Raw genomic sequence first — 15954 nt, forward strand, 5'->3', positions numbered from 1 at the left:
GGAGCAACTCCAACTCTCACATATTGCCAGTGTAAAAGCAAAATAGTATAGCCACTGTGGAAAACATTGTGGAAGCTTCCTATAAAATTAAACCTATATTTACCATATGACCCAGCAATTCCACTTCTAGGTATTTACCCAAGAGAAATAAAAACCTTTGTTCACACAGAAATCTGTTGATAAATGTTCACAGCAGCATTATTCATAATCACAAAGAACTGGAAATCACTCAAATGGGATACTAGTCAGTAAATAAAAAGGAACAGACTACTAATATACATTGCCACCGATGAATCTCCAATTCATCATGCTGAGAGAAAAAGGCCAAACTCAAAAGGCTACACACTTATTCCATTTATATGACATTCTGGGGACTACAGAGACAGATCAGACCAGTGTTTGCCAGGGCTGACAGTAAAGGAAAGAACATGAGGGTATTTGAAGAAGATGAGGTCACTGTTCTACAATTCTATTAATGTAGTGTTTACATGACTCTATGTGTTTGTCAAAGTACCCTAAAAAGGGCAAAATTTGTTGTACATGAACTATATCTCAATACAGGCTTTAAAAAAAAAGAGTAGCCTTGAGACAGGTGGGACCTGGGACCCTTTGCTGCAGTACTTGTATCTGGACAAACCTCTCTTCCAACAACAAAATAGGAAGTAACAAGGGACTAAAAATAACTGCATGCACAGCCTCTCTGGGCCATTTATGAACATGATACAAAAAGACCAAAAATCCAACTTCCGGGAGCCAACTTGAGGAGCCGGGAGCAAAAGCAGGGTATCAGAAGCAAAAGCAGAGTATTGCACATGCCTCCTGCACACACTACCACCAAGGGGGTGGGCAGACCACCTAAGCTCCCCTCTGGCCTGAACCCATCCCTCCCCCACCCTTACCCCATATAAGAAACCTGCTTCCCAGTGCCAGCCCCGCTATCCTCACAGGGAGTAAACAAGGAAGTTACTCGCTTTAGCTCCCTTCTGCTGGCAGCAAGTCCCAAAAAAGCCTTGCTTGAATCTATCATCTAGTCTCTCATCAATTTCCATTTATTAAAGAGTCCAAGAACCCTGGTCGGTAAAGCCTAGCTTAACACTTAAGTTTAAAGATTTTTAAGATGGGAACATAAAAATCCTAAAAGATGGGTACATCCTGGTTGTTTCAAGTAATTCAAATTAGTTAGATTGAGTAAAGTCTGGGTTTAGTTTTGTCTTTTTAAAGTGTGTCACAGCTTCTATATTACAGGAGTTTGAAGGCCTCGCTTCTGTCCCTGATTCTGCCAATCAGGTGATACATATTGTAAAAGAGCATTTCACTTCCTTTTTCTTCACCTAAGTTCCTTATTTTTTTAAATGAGAAAACACAGTCTTAACCTCACGGTAGCTGTACCTATCAAAAGATGGTATAGGGAACATGCAGGTGCTGTATTAAATATGTATAGCATCAGCCAACTAAATATAGAAACATTATTACACCAAATTCAGAGTTAGGATCGAAATTTCAACCTTAACCAAAAAATCTCATCATTATGAATGGTAACAAGGAAGCAGAAAGTAAATTATCTGAAACACAATTAAGAAAGTAAAATAAATAATAGGAACTACAAGTACAAAAAAAAACTAAGATATTTTCTCCTGGGGATATACTGAACCTTTTCTAAGTTTCTTTGGGGAAGGGCACAAAGATGTCCTTTTCTAAGAGTATATTATTGCAGTTTATCTTTGAGTAATAAATGCAAAACACCAAGTTCCTGCTAAATGTCAGCACTAAATGCTTTGCATATTATTAACTAACATTTACAAGACCCAAAAAGACGCACCAAATGTATTTGGGCAGGTAATTTCCTCACATTCATGTGTTTCATGTAAATACTTCAGCAAGTCCCAATATAATGGGGAAAAAAGCATTTGTATAAGTAATGCTTAATTTGAAAACATTCCTGCATGAGTCCTGTAAGGATCGTTTGGCTTCCATACCTAAAATAATGTGCTGTTACCCTTACTCAAGAAGCTCTCATTCTGATTTAATAAATAGGAAACTAAAATGTCTACTCATTTGACTGTTAGAAAACAAGAGATTAGTATTCGATAGCTTTTCTTTTTAATTGTTCTCTAATACAAATCAGCAGTTAGACCCTCGGGGCAGATGCTGAACCATGTCTTGAGGACAACGCCTGTGTGTACGTGTGTGACTGTACATCCCTAGCAAACAGCACTGTTAAACACGCTCCTCATCCCCGATAAGGCAGGGGGCCCCTGACCCTGGGCCTCCAGCGTTTGAAGGCTTTGCTTTCATTGGCCCTCCTCCAGCTTTATTCCTCCCCACAGGACAACGCTTCTGAGGAACCTTCTGGAACATTCTAGGATGCCCAGGGTTTCAGACATCTCCCGGTCAAATGGCTCCAAAACTGCTTCCAGGGTCCGCCTAACTGAAAGAAGACCGTGCCACCGGTATATATGCCACTAGGCTGAGAGGGGGCAAGAGGGGCTGCTGAGGGTGGGACGAGGGGAGAAAGGGCTGAAAACTCTACAATCCCCCCACAGGCCCCTAAGGGGGTGGCATGGAGACAGGTCCCCCCAGGCCTCTACTCTCTAGCAAGGACTTCAGTGTAATCTGAGGTGATCAAAGCCGAGCCCCCAAGAGTAAGCCCGAGATGCCAACGCCAGCTACAGAGAGATGGAGACAAATGCCGAGAGAGAGATTCTGGCAGATGTACGCAAGCACCTGCGTGAGCTAGAGGAGCCAAGTGGCAAAGGCTGAGCCCGTCCACAAAGTTCGGGGAAAACTGCCGCGGACACCTGCCGCCACCCCCAGCTCCTCTCTACTGGGGGAGGGATCTGCGCGGGCAGATGTGGGGGGCGGCAGGGTAGCTAGGAAACGGGCCCTGACGTTGCCCGCAGTGCTGGGGAGAGCAGGGTAGCAACAGGAGGCTGCTGGTGCGGTTCGCGGGCCCCACCATCAGCTGACCATGGGAGCCAGTCACGGGCCCGCGGGTGCGGCAGGGGCCCGCAGGGGGCGGGGGCGGGGGCGGCGGGGCGTGACATCAGCGCCGCGGCCGACGTCAGCGCCGCGTGCCGCGTGCCGCAGCCGCGGGGTCGCTGTGCTGCAGCGCGGGCGCCCGTCTCTGCGGGAGCCGCCTAGCCCTCTGCGCTGCTCCTCGAACATGGCCGACTCGCAGAACCAGGGCTCTACTGAGCCGAGCCGGGCAGCGGCCGCGGCGGCAGCGGACGCGGCCGCGGCCGCGGAGGAGGTAATGGCGGAAGGCGGCGCGCAGGGGGGAGATTCTGACAGCGCGTCTGGCGACTCCGACGGTGCGGTCGGTCAGATGGCTGAGGAGCCCCAGACCCCTGCAGAGAATGCACCAAAGCCTAGAAATGACTTTATCGAGAGCCTGCCTAACTCGGTGAAATGCCGAGTCCTGGCCCTCAAAAAGCTGCAGAAGCGATGCGATAAGATAGAAGCCAAATTTGACAAGGAATTCCAGGCTCTGGAGAAAAAGTATAATGACATCTATAAGCCCTTACTTGCTAAGATCCAAGAGCTCACCGGTGAGATGGAGGGGTGTGCATGGACCTTAGAGGGTGACGAGGATGACGACGATGATGAAGAGTATGAGGATGAGGAGGAGGGAGAGGAGGAGGACGAGGAGGAAGAAGAGCCTGCGGCAGAGGCTGCGGTGACCGCTGCCACCAAAGATGAGGGTCCCCACTCTGCAGTGCCTGATGACGCCAAGAAATAAGCGGGGGCAGAGATTGCAGAGGAGAATGACGACGCAGATTTAAAACCCCGGTTACTATTATTTTGTACACATTCGTGGACTTGAATGGCTCAGGTTTTGGACCAAAGTACTGTAGGAATCAATTCTGACATTCCTAAAATACTATGAAATTGACGCAATCAGATTATGCCCAGCGCGTTTCAAATTTGATTTCCAATTTGAACACAAATATACCAACGGGTGTTGAAAATGAGTTAAATTTAAAATGATTTTTCATGATCTCTTCAGTGAGGACTGGAGTTGAGACCTACTAAGGGTGTCAAATAGATGTGAATTAAAGAATGTCACTTTGAAAATCCTTTCATCACAGTATCGTCGCACTAGGCACGGAACACCCAAGCCAAGATCGAACGTGTTCTCGATGCCGAATTCTTCAATTTCATTAGTTTTGCGTTTTTCCAGCGCAGCAGCGGAACTCAAGACAGATCTCATCTTTAAGACTTTGTTTTTGTAACGCAGACATCAGCTTTACACCTCAGAGAAGAGAGATGGGACGGAGGAAGCCGGTGCTGGAGATCATGACAATACTGCTAATGAGGCTCAGAAAACTGCCACTTCAGATTCTAAAGACCATTCTGAATATTTGGTTCTGAGAAGGAGTATGTATGTCCTGTACAATATTGTCAACGTATGTGTTCATTATTTATGGTCTCGTGTTTATGTGTTTTCTTGGTAATGTCTGTTTACAAAGGTGTAAAACAAATCCCAATTGTTTAAGTATTAAATCCCTTTAGTATTTTAGAAGTATTAATTTACTTGAAAAATGTAGAATTCTAGTAAATTCTGTAAAGCATGTGTATCCAATGTTATGTACTTTGAATTGTGTGATGTCTTTTTGTCTTGTAGCTTTTAGAACTCTTCACTGAAGCTAATGTTTGGGAAAAAATACATACTTGAAGAACTAATCCAACTGTGTGTCCCCATCCACAGCTCAGAAGTAGAAAGGGTTTAAGTTTGCTTGTGTTAGCTGTGCCTTCATTATTTTGCTATGTAAAGGTGACATATTAATATAAAACGGTGCATAATCAAATTTTACCACTTGGGAACAGATTGGCATACAGCAAAGGATTTTTAGGAGGACACATTTAATGTAAAGACTCTTAGCTTCTTTGTGGGTTTTGAACTGTGTGATCTATAAGGAAATTTAAGCATAAAGTTGTTTACCACTGGTGTTAATAAAACAGTATTTTCAAAAAACGGAAGGACTCATTCTCTGACTGCCTGGAATGAAATCCCAGCTTTGCCTCTTATTATCGATGAATCTCGAGCAATTCAGTTAATCTGTTTAGTTTCTCCGTTATCTATAAAAGGGGATAGTAACAGTTCCTTCCTCACAGGTTATTATGGAGAACAAGCTAGTTAATTTACATAAAGCTCATAGACCAGCATCTGACACTAAATAATCAAAGTACTTCAGCTATTATTAACATTGTTATTATTATATGAAAGATAAAAGAAGATTTGAAATTCAGCCCTCTCATAAGTTACAAAAGGGTAGAAAATACATATCATTATATTCTTAAGTTTATGATTTTATTGTTTAAGAATGTGGCCTTTCACATTCATAAACAAGTAAATTCAATAAAAGGTCTTCTTCCTCAGTATAAAAATCAGATTTTTATTTCCTCCCAGAAAGAATAAAAGACATTATGCATATAAGGGCTATTTCAACTTTATATCTGGGCATTCTAAATGAAGTATAAAATTAAAAGTGACTCCCCCCAAATTTTAAACACACAGATGTGTTTTCTTTCACTCCCCTTAAGGGTTAAAATTATTCAGAAGTAAACGACCGATTTACCTTAGGGAATGGAAGAAAGCTCTGACCTGTTGCTAATTGCAACAGTTGAGTAAAACCTTAATGTAACAATCTTCCTTAGGGTCAAGACAACAAAGAAAATCAAAATAATTTATTATAGAAGTAAATGATAATCATGCCTATCTGGAACAGAAGCAAAAAAAAAATCTAATAAAATTCAATATTCATTTCTTATCCCTAGGAATAAAAGACTTGTTTTTCTAGGTCCTACAAAAACAAGTGAAACAAATAAAGTGTGTAATTAGTGAGGAAAATAAAAAATTTTGGAAGGGATGTGATTTTATATAGAAAGTCCAAGAATCAGTTGAAAGCTATCACATTCAGTAAGTTTGAGGAATTGATCACTATAACCACTAATTATTTCTAGGCACTTTAATAATGGTAAAAATACATGCAAAAGGCTCTCATGGTATATACAATAAAAATATTTATAAAAACCTCAATTAAAAATGTATGCAATCTATGAAAAGAAAAAAAAATAGAATATCACAAAAGTGTAAAACAGGCCTTTGGAAGGTAAGACTGAATATCACAAAAGTGTCAATTCTTCCCATATTAACATTTTATTTACTACACTTCAAATCAAAACCCAAACTGGATCTAGAAAACCATATAAGTACCCTAATTGTCACCTAACTGTTTACTAATATAGAAACAATTAAGATTTTTATCTTAAACTACGGACTCAAAAGAAAATTTTTAATGGAAGAAAATATTACGCATTTATCAATTACTGGACAGGGAAAGGTTAAGTCTAGAGTGATTTAAGACCAAAAGAAATAATCAACAGACATGACAACACAAAAATTAAGAGGTTATAAAAATTTTTAAAGACTTCACATTTTTAAAAGCAAGCAGCAAACGGAAAAAAATGTGCAATAAAATACAAATACAAAAAAAAGTTCATATAAATCATATGAAAATAATTTTGTCTTAATAGAGAAATATATAAAGGATGTCAGCAGACTACTTTAAAAAAGGGAAATACTGCAATCCTGTTCAGGGCAGCAAGAGACACATCCTGAAAGGACAGTACTAAGAGGTCCAGGCCTCCAACAAGGCCTGGATCTTTCTTTCACTTATATATACAACTTTAGCAATGGGGTTTTCGAGCTACCATTCATACCACTGTTGGCCACTTTTCTCAGGATACAGGCACATATGTGATGCCCTTTATAATGTCAAGCAATTTCCATCATTTCCTAACTGGGTTGATCTTTTCCCTCTGTTTCCTGAATGGCTTATTTGATAGTTCCTCAGGCAGCCATAAAACTTGCATGTTAATACATAGCAAAATACCCTCCCTTTAAGGCAGGTCAAACACTCTCACTCATATACCACTTTTAATCCATTACAGACCCAAATTAGTAAGCAACACACAACATAACCGGCAAAAAGAAAGGCAGCGTGCATTACGCATTCAACTCAGTTCTCTATGAGCATTATGCAGAAGACTGCAGCAGGCTGACGCTCACAGCCCACGCACAGTACAGCAGCTCTCCTGGACTCAGAGTTTACCACCAAGCATACACAGACACATTTGCACATGCCTACACATGGACACATTTTTTTATTGATATGAAAGTCACAAAACATATTTAGCCATTTTAAATGAACAATTCAGTGGCATTTAATTCATTAAAATGTTGTGCAATGATCACTTCTACCTAATTCACTTTTTTTTAAGAAAAATATTTTAAAGGTAAACATCAGAAAAATGGATCAATGCTATGTAGAATATGTAAAGTAGCTTATATACGGGAGAAATACAAAATTTTACAAGTGAAGTCAAGTTTCTTGTTAGACTAGATTTTTAAAAAAAGAACACTCAGTATTTTTAAGGATTAGATGAAATAGAGCCATACTCTCATACATTGATGATAATGTATAAGTTGGTGTAATTCATAAGCAAAATCAATTTAGCAAAAATAGCCACAGATTCAAACTGATATGCACTAATTCCATTTCACCCTTGGAACCTTATCATTAAAGAGCAATTTTAAAAACAAAGTTTTATACTTAAGATGTCTGATACAGTCTTATTAAAAATGAAGGAAGGGGAAGAGAAAGAAATAAAGGGAAGGAAAAAAAGAACAAAGAAACAAGCCAGACACTCAAAAGGGAAAGTAGGGAAAACACACATTCACATAGCAGGCTGTACACTTATTAAGACTGTCCATGAGGGCTTTATAATAAGTTTATAGATATAAGCATTATCTCAACCTAAGGTAAAAAATTCAGACATACAATTTTATACATATAGTACGTTTTCAACTATGCCAACTTTCTGTTCAAAAAATTGCATAGTCTGTCTGAACTGAAAACAGCAAACTCTTCAAGTTACTTATCTTCAAAGGATGAAGGGACAAAGGGACCCTGAAACTCTGGTCCTGGCCTCTTAGAGGCACTGTGCTGAGAGCCTAAGCTCACTCAAACAAAATGGCTTTGAATCTTGGCTCTGATTTTTGAACTCTGGACTTCTAACCATGTAAACCTGAGCAAGTAACTTATACCTCTCCGTACCTCAGTTCCTTCGACTATGGGAAGCACTCAAGAAATGTTACTAGCATTTTAATTATCTGCCATTTCTGTAACAGCCCAGCACAAGTACCATGCAGATCTTAAAGATTACACCTCCCATAGACTATCTCAAGAGATCAAGTGAAGTCTCAGCATTCCTAACTTCAGTTGATCTTAAGGAACTAGAAATATTTGTCATGTGTGGCTTTTATTCTCACATTCTCTTTATAGAATCTAGGTGCCTTTTGAACTGTGGTGCTGGAGAAGACTCTTGAGAGTCCCTTGGACTGCAAGGAGATCCAACCAGTCCATTCTGGAGGAGATCAATCCTGGGTGTTCATTGGAAGGACTAATGCTGAAGCTGAAACTCCAATACTTTGGCCACCTGATGTGAAGAGCTGACTCATTTGAAAAGACTCTGATGCTGAGGGCAGGAGAAGGGGATGAATGGTTAAACGACATCACCGACTCAATGGACGTGGGTTTGGGTGGACTCCGGGAGTTGGTGATGGACAGGGAGGCCTGGCGTGCTGCAGTTCATGGGGTCGCAAAGAGTCAGACACGACTGAGAGGCTGAACTGCCTGACTGACTGACTGGAGCACTTACCTTAAGTTGTGCTATGTGCTAAGTCACTACAGTCATGTCTGACTCTTTGCAATCCTATGAACTGTAGCCCGCCAGGGTACTCCATCCATGGGATTCTCCAGGCAAGAGTACTGGAGTGGGTTGCCATGCCTTTCTCCAGGGGATCTTCCCGATCCAAGGATTGAACTCGCATCTCTTATGTCTCCTGCACTGGCAGACATGTTCTTTACCATGAGTACCACCAGGAAAGACTGGCATCTCTTTTTTACTATTTCCTTTCCTCATCATCTTTTTGGGGCTTTCCAGGTAGCACAGTAAAGAATGTGCATACCAATGCAGGAGACGCACTACACTTGGGTTCAATCCCTGGGTTGGGAAGATCCCCTGGAGTAGGAAATGGCAATCCACTCCAGTATTCTTGCCTGGAAAATTCCATTGACAGAGGAGCCTGGCAGGCTATAGTCCACAGGGTTGCAAAGAGTTGGACATGACTGAGTACACACACATGTCATACAACCCTCTTTTTAATATGGAAGAAAGTGGGGAAGATATTGATTGCATTTGATTTGATTAACTTGAGTTAAACTGGAAGGAATCGAGAATGACATGTGGGTTTTTTTTTAATTGATGTAATAACACCATGTTACAGAGTGTGAGAAATACTTAAATTCAGGTACAGTATTATCCAGATGTGACTACCAGTTGTGGTAAGATTTAGCTAAGATGCCAGCGGTCACTAGCAATCACCCAAGGGTGTTCTTTTACTTGGATGCTTATAATTCATTTTTCTGTCTGCAGCTCTTGTTCAAGTAAAGAAAGCAATTTTAAGACCAAATGGAATGTAATAGATTATGGATACAGAATTGGTATCCTTCTGTCATTTTCCTCCAGGGCAGTAGTGACAGCAAATATCTTACTGTTAGCTCAATAAAAACAGCTTCAATGCCAGCAGCATCTCTATATACAACTGCTCAAGTTAAAAATACAGCAGGTGTTATTCTTTTGGTTCTTTCACTTCATTTTCTTAATTTATGAAAATACCCAGTGACAAGATTATGGCATGTAACAGTCAAAAGGAAATGATTAATCTTTCACCATCTTATACAACCTTTCTTTCCAGGATCTCAACATGTTTTGATGATAACATTTCTACTTTTCTCAACATTAAGTGAAAGTGAAAGTTACTCAGTTGTGTCCGACTCTTTGCGACCCCATGGACTGTATAGTCCATGGAATTCTCCAGGCCAGAATACTGGAGTGGGTAGCCTTTCCCTTCTCCAGGGGATCTTCCCTATCCAGGAATCGAACTGGGGTCTCCTGCATTGCAGGTGGATTCTTTACCAACTGAGCTATGAGGGAAGCCCCTCAAAACGTTAAAGATAAAGGGGAAAAACAATCAAACAAACACTAATTCACGCCTTTTTCTGTCTGTCCCTGACTATGACAGCAATATTAATAACGTGGCAATAACCACACTAGGTTCTCAGAAGTCTGTCCAACAGGTAACTGTGACAGCAAGGGGGTCGGTCTCCTGTCACCAAGTACAGAGTCATGGATAACAGTGCCTAAAGCAGTGTGGATGACCTCACCGTGTGCTCAATGAGTGCTAGCAATCCAGAAAAGTGAAAACCCAAACTTCCATCTAACACAGAAGCTATTCCCTATTCTAATTTCAAACACAGTGTCTTGGCAATAAAAATAGGAATCTCCCTCTGCCTGGCAATATTTAAAACAACAGCACATTTTATAACACAAAGATTTTAAAACTTTTTTAGAAAGAGAGAAGCTATTTTTTAAGAAAGTCATGGTAACAGAATAATGGAGTTTTGTAATATAAGTAAAAGAATAATGCAGGTCCCCTTATTACTCCCTTGAAGTTATGTACTCTCTTTCTTTTAAGGAACCTGTGTGTCATCAGAACATCCTTATGGAAAATGTTTTGTAGAAGTAGCCCTGAAGTCAATTAGGGGCAAACAACTGCAAAGAAAGAGAAAAGGAACCCACTGACTTAAAAGCACGCTCTCTGCACTGATTCTGAGAACCACTAATGGGATAAGCAATGTCTAGGAGTGAGTATATGTCAGTGTATGGTTGGGACACTCAAGATGGCTGTGCTGTTGCGCTCTGTACAATCCCTGCTCAACCTGTGCCTGCTTCACCCACACCCTACTCATATAACTGACCTTCCACATACTTGTCCCAGGCCCCAGCTCATGACTAGGTCAGAACATCTCCACTAAGATAGCTTAACAAAGGGGTGTTGAGGGGCATGTCCCCACCTTGGTGGTTTCCCTGATAACCAAGAGCCAACCTCACATCAGTTCCCCGATAACTGGTACCCACCTCCCGATTTTCCCCAGTAGCAGAGACGGTCGCCACATCCCGCCTGCTATCTACCACACAAGGTGGTGTATCACTCCAGGACCTTGCTTCACACATGTAAGAACCCGCATCCATTAAACCACTGACGGCTCTGTTGCTGACTCCAGATTTTTTCTTCAGTCTCCAGCTTGGGCTTGCAGGCCTGCAGGGCCTTTTGCCCAACTGAGGGCAAAAGATAAAAATGGTGGAAAAGGAAAAAAAGATGAAGAAAAAAAGTGTGCCTCAGACCCACTTCTATCAAGAGACTTCTTTTCTTGCAAACTTTACCGAGCATCTTTCCCTTTTTATTATGTTCTCGTCTCTGTTTTCTAGTATCCAGATCTTAGCAGTCCTCCCAAGAGCTCTACCCATATCCATCCCCCCCAGATGCCTCTGTCCACGTGAATTTCTCTGAACCCCTTTTGATTCAATTAATTAATTTTGTCTTCATATTTCATTTATGGTTGCAAATGAGAACAGCTTTAACACCCTAAACAGACTGGGTTATATTTCAGTATTCCTGCACAGACTGTGTCTCGACTATTAGGTCAATTCAATTGCTGATTCAAAGAAATATCTACTGAATAAGGAGACAGAGTAAGAGCGAGAGAAAGCAAACAGACAGAAAGAAAAAACTCAGACCCAGAAACAGAAAGAGAACAAGACAGGCAGAGACGAAAAGTCTCTCGAAGAAACAATTTTATAAAGATATGAAAAAAGAGGGTTAAGTCCCAATACCTGCCTCCTCTGCAGACTATATCACAAATCGCCTATGCCCGCACAAGAACACTCTTTCCCCACCAGGTGTATTCAACACAGTGCATTTGGAAGACTCACTAGAAAGTGAAGAAATTCTGAATGTGCCCTTCCTCAGGCTGCTTGCCTAGCCTACTGTTAGCGCATAACAAATGATGCACACACTATATCGTCTGAAACCTGATGCAAAAGCTCAGATATCCTTTGAAAAGCCTAAAGGCTATAGATGTATCTACATATGTACATATATACATTATAAAGTGATCACTAAAACCAGGAAGGAAGAAGAATTGTTACAGAGAAGAACCAAGTCTGACTCCATGTTGGAACTGTTTCTTTGACTTGTTTTTTGTTGCTGTTATAATCATATATAGTGGCCTGCCTCAAAGGACCCTGCCACTCTGTTAAACTGTCTTTATTCGGTTCATAGAAAGATAATCTGTCCCTGCCCACTTGCGAATGACTGCCAAAAAAAAAAAACAGGGAGTGAAAGACAGAGAAAGAGGAGATTCAACACTCCTCTTCCAAAGGCTGGCCCTTCCCAGAAATGTTTTGCAAGACTGAAGACCCTTTTTACTTTACTTCCTCACTGCCTCTCCCACTCTATATTCTGCCTTTTGACTTTTGTTCCTCATTGCTTCTCTCTGGTTCTATAAAAGAACCTGAGATCCAGACCCCAACAAGACAGTTATTTTGAGACATAGTCTGCCATCTTCTCTGTCAGCCAGCTTTCCAAATAAAGTTGTATTCCTTGTCTCAACATCTCATCTCTCAGATTCACTAGTTTGTTGTTCAGTGAGCAGAGTACTTGGACTCAGTAACAAGATCACCTGGACCCAAAAGCCACTTTATCAGTTCCGTCGCTCAGTCATGTCTGACCTTTTCTGAGCCCATGGAATGCAGCACGCCAGGCTTCCCTGTCCTTCACCAAATCCCAGAGCTTGCTCAAACTCATCTCCATCGAGTCGGTGATGCCATCCAACCATCTTGTCCTCTGTCATCCCCTTCTCCTCCCGCCTTCAATCTTTTCCAGCATCAACATCTTTTCCAATGGGTCAGTTCTTCACATTAGGTAGCCAAAGTCTGGAGCTTCAGCTTCAGCATCAGTCCTTCCAATGAACATTCAGGACTGATTTCCTTTAGGATTGACTGGTATGATCTCCTTGCTGTCCAAGGAACTCTCAAGAGTCTTCTCCAACACCACAGTTCAAAAGCATCAATTCTTTGGATTCAACTTTTTTTATGGTCTAGCTCTCATATCTATACATGACTACTGGAAAAAACCATAGCTTTGTCGGCAAAGTAATGTCTATGATTTTTAATATGCTGTCTAGGTTTGTCATAGATTTATTCCAAGGAGAAAACATCTTTTAATTTCATGGCTGCAGTCACCATCTGCAGCCCAAGAAAATAAAGACTGTCACTGTTATTCTGCCCTTTAGCCACTTTATGATCAGCCATAAATTCCCCAATTTTAAAAATATTATCAGATTCTATGGAATAAGACTGTTTTTATTAAACAAATCATTAGCAGTTAATAAAAGTAGCAATGTTATACAGGTAAAGAAGGAACGGTGCTTTTAGCTTTGAAACATTCTTATTAAGTAAGAGCGTCAAATGAAACACCTGCTGCGAGAAGAAATAATTCTGACTCCATGTTGGAACTGTTTCTTTGCGTTGCTTTTCCTTGCAGTTATTATAATCATACTTAATGGCCTGTCTCAAAGAACCCTGCTACTCTGTCTGACTGTTAAACTTAAGTGCCTTTGTTCAGCTCATAAAGAGATAATCTGACCCTGCCCATCTAATAATGACTACAAAAACGAAGAGACTAACACAGTCCATTGATGCTTTTGAACTGTGGTTCGGGAGAAGACTCTTGAGAGTCCCTTGGACAGCAATATCAAACCAGTCAATCCTAAAGAAAATCAGTTCTGAATATTCACTGGAAGGAGTGATTATGAAGCTGTAGCTCCAATACTTTGGCCACCTGATGCCAAGGGCTGACTCATTAGAAAAGACCCTGATGGTAGGAAAGATTGAAGGTAGGTAGGAGGAGAAGGGGACGACAGAGGATGAGATGGTTGGATGGCATCACCAACTTAATGAACATGAGTTTGAGCAAACTCCAGGAGATGGTGAAGGACAGGGAAGCCTGGTGTGCCACAGTCCATGGGATCACAAAGAGTCAGACAGGATGAGCAATGAGCGATTGAACTGAACACACCCCTTCCAAAGGCTGGCCCTTCCCAGAGATGTTTTGCAAAACCAAAGACCTTTTCTACTTTACTTCCTCACTGCTTCTCCCTCTCTATTCTGCCTTTGGCTTTAGTTCCTCATTGCTTCTCCCTTTGGTTCTATAAAGGAACCTGACATCCAGGCCCTGACAAGATGGTTATTTTGAGACATCAGTCTGCAATCTTCTCCGTCAGCCAGCTTTCCAAATAAAAGTTATATTCCTAGCCTCAGCACCTTGTCTCTAAGATTCACTGGCCTTGCGAGCAGTGAACAGAGCGAGCTCGAACTTGGTAACACACCTACTTGAGACACGATTAGCCTCTATACTAGGTTCCCAGAGTCAAGATCACCTAACGCCGTTTTTGTTGGGTCCTTGGCAACTTCTGCATTATTTCAGTTAACTCTGGTATTATAGCTCACACTTTCCCCAAAGCTGACACTTCCTGGGTAGTCTGGAAGGTTTACACGACAAAAAAGATTACTGAACACTACAGTAGATCACACTGGCTTTTAGCTATCTTTTAAAATGGAAAAGGATGGAAAAGGAAGCCTGTCAGTTTTTCTGTCACTCCTACTTTCAAAACGGAAGATTTATGGGAGGAAGTCAATATACATCACTTATATAGGATTTCTGGCTGCAATCTTTGCAACTATGTACAGTAAAAAGCCAATTAAAACCCAAAGCTTTCATTTCCCAACATACCCAAAGCAGCATCCAACTTCTCTACATCTGTAACCTTTTCCCACAGCATCAGTGAACCCGTGCTTCCAGGCTTCCCTCACTCACAACCCTCCCAAGTGGAGACCACCACTTCCTCACCTTTCTGCAGGAAGATGAGACACACCTACCTCATCTTTCTGCACACCCACCACTTCTTCAAGTCAAGAAGTTTTGTTTCTACCCAATGTGTTAATGATCTCTAAGTCCTCATCACAAGTCTCCCTTCTGTTCTAATATATATAACTCTTCTAAGAACATACATTTTCCCCCATCCTTGCTTTTTTTTATTTCACCACATTTTTCTTTGTGTAGGCAACCTAAAATTCACTGGTGGTTAAGGTTGGCATAAGTAACTAAACAAACTATTGACAATAAGACTTCTAATATAACACATCAGTGAATATAACAAAAAAAGCAGCAGACTCACAGATACAAAGAACAAATTAGTGGTTACCAGTGAGGGTAGGGAGGGGAAACAACACAGGAGTTGGGGAGTGGGAGGTATAAACTGCTGGGTGTAAGATAGGCTCAAGGATGTGTTGTACAATATGGGGAATGTAGCCAATATTTTGTAATAACTGCAAATGCAAAGTAACCTTTAAAAATTGTATTAAAATTTGAAATGAAAAAAAGAAAAAGGAAATATCCTACTTAGAAACTATGACTTGATTTTTTAAAAAAAGACTTCAAGACATACATAAATCTTCAGCTCTAAGCAAAATCACCTACGTATCACACAGACATGTCAAAATCAACATACATAAAATGGAACTCTTTAAAAAAAAAAAAAAGGAACTCTTTTTCCTTTCCACCCTGCTCTACAGATTCTGTTTCCTGTTGTCCAAATTGGAAGCCTCAATACGTGCATCTTATCAATACATGCCTTTCTAGTAGGATCCATATATAATCAGGCACTGGCTCCTGTTCATTACATAATCAACACACAGCTGACTCTGCATCCCTGCTGCCTTCATTGTGGCCCTCACCACCTAACACCTGAGTTACTGCAGTAGTCTCCTATGGGTCTCCCCACGCATGGTCCATTTCGATATGGCCACCAGTTATCATTCTAAAACAGATCAACCATGTCCCACTTCAAAACCACTTAAGGTCTTGACAAGTTTCACCGCAATATATTGCACCCAGCCTTAATCCACACACTAGCCCCCACCCAA

The 15954-nt window shown here is 41.1% G+C and overlaps 2 protein-coding genes across 6 annotated transcripts in view; one reads left to right on the top strand and one right to left on the bottom strand.

Annotated features, from left to right (window-relative positions):
- The window catches only part of HERC3 (HECT and RLD domain containing E3 ubiquitin protein ligase 3), a 163974-nt gene that overhangs the window by 24190 nt on the left and 123830 nt on the right, over positions 1-15954 (bottom strand). The window lies entirely within an intron of this gene.
- NAP1L5 (nucleosome assembly protein 1 like 5) lies at positions 3068-4854 on the top strand. Its single transcript, XM_055434111.2, has one exon. The coding sequence runs from the start codon at positions 3164-3166 to the stop codon at positions 3737-3739; it is 576 nt and encodes a 191-aa protein (XP_055290086.2). The 5' UTR covers positions 3068-3163; the 3' UTR covers positions 3740-4854.

This window comes from Moschus berezovskii, chromosome 5 (genome assembly GCF_049115385.1).
Source record: "Moschus berezovskii isolate FMDL1 chromosome 5, NW_MosBer_1.0, whole genome shotgun sequence".
Lineage (NCBI taxonomy): Eukaryota > Metazoa > Chordata > Mammalia > Artiodactyla > Moschidae > Moschus > Moschus berezovskii.

Coding starts and splice junctions, on each gene's coding strand:
- NAP1L5 (XM_055434111.2), top strand. CDS start 3,164: ATGGCCGACTCGCAGAACCAGGGCTCTACTGAGCCGAGCCGGGCAGCG.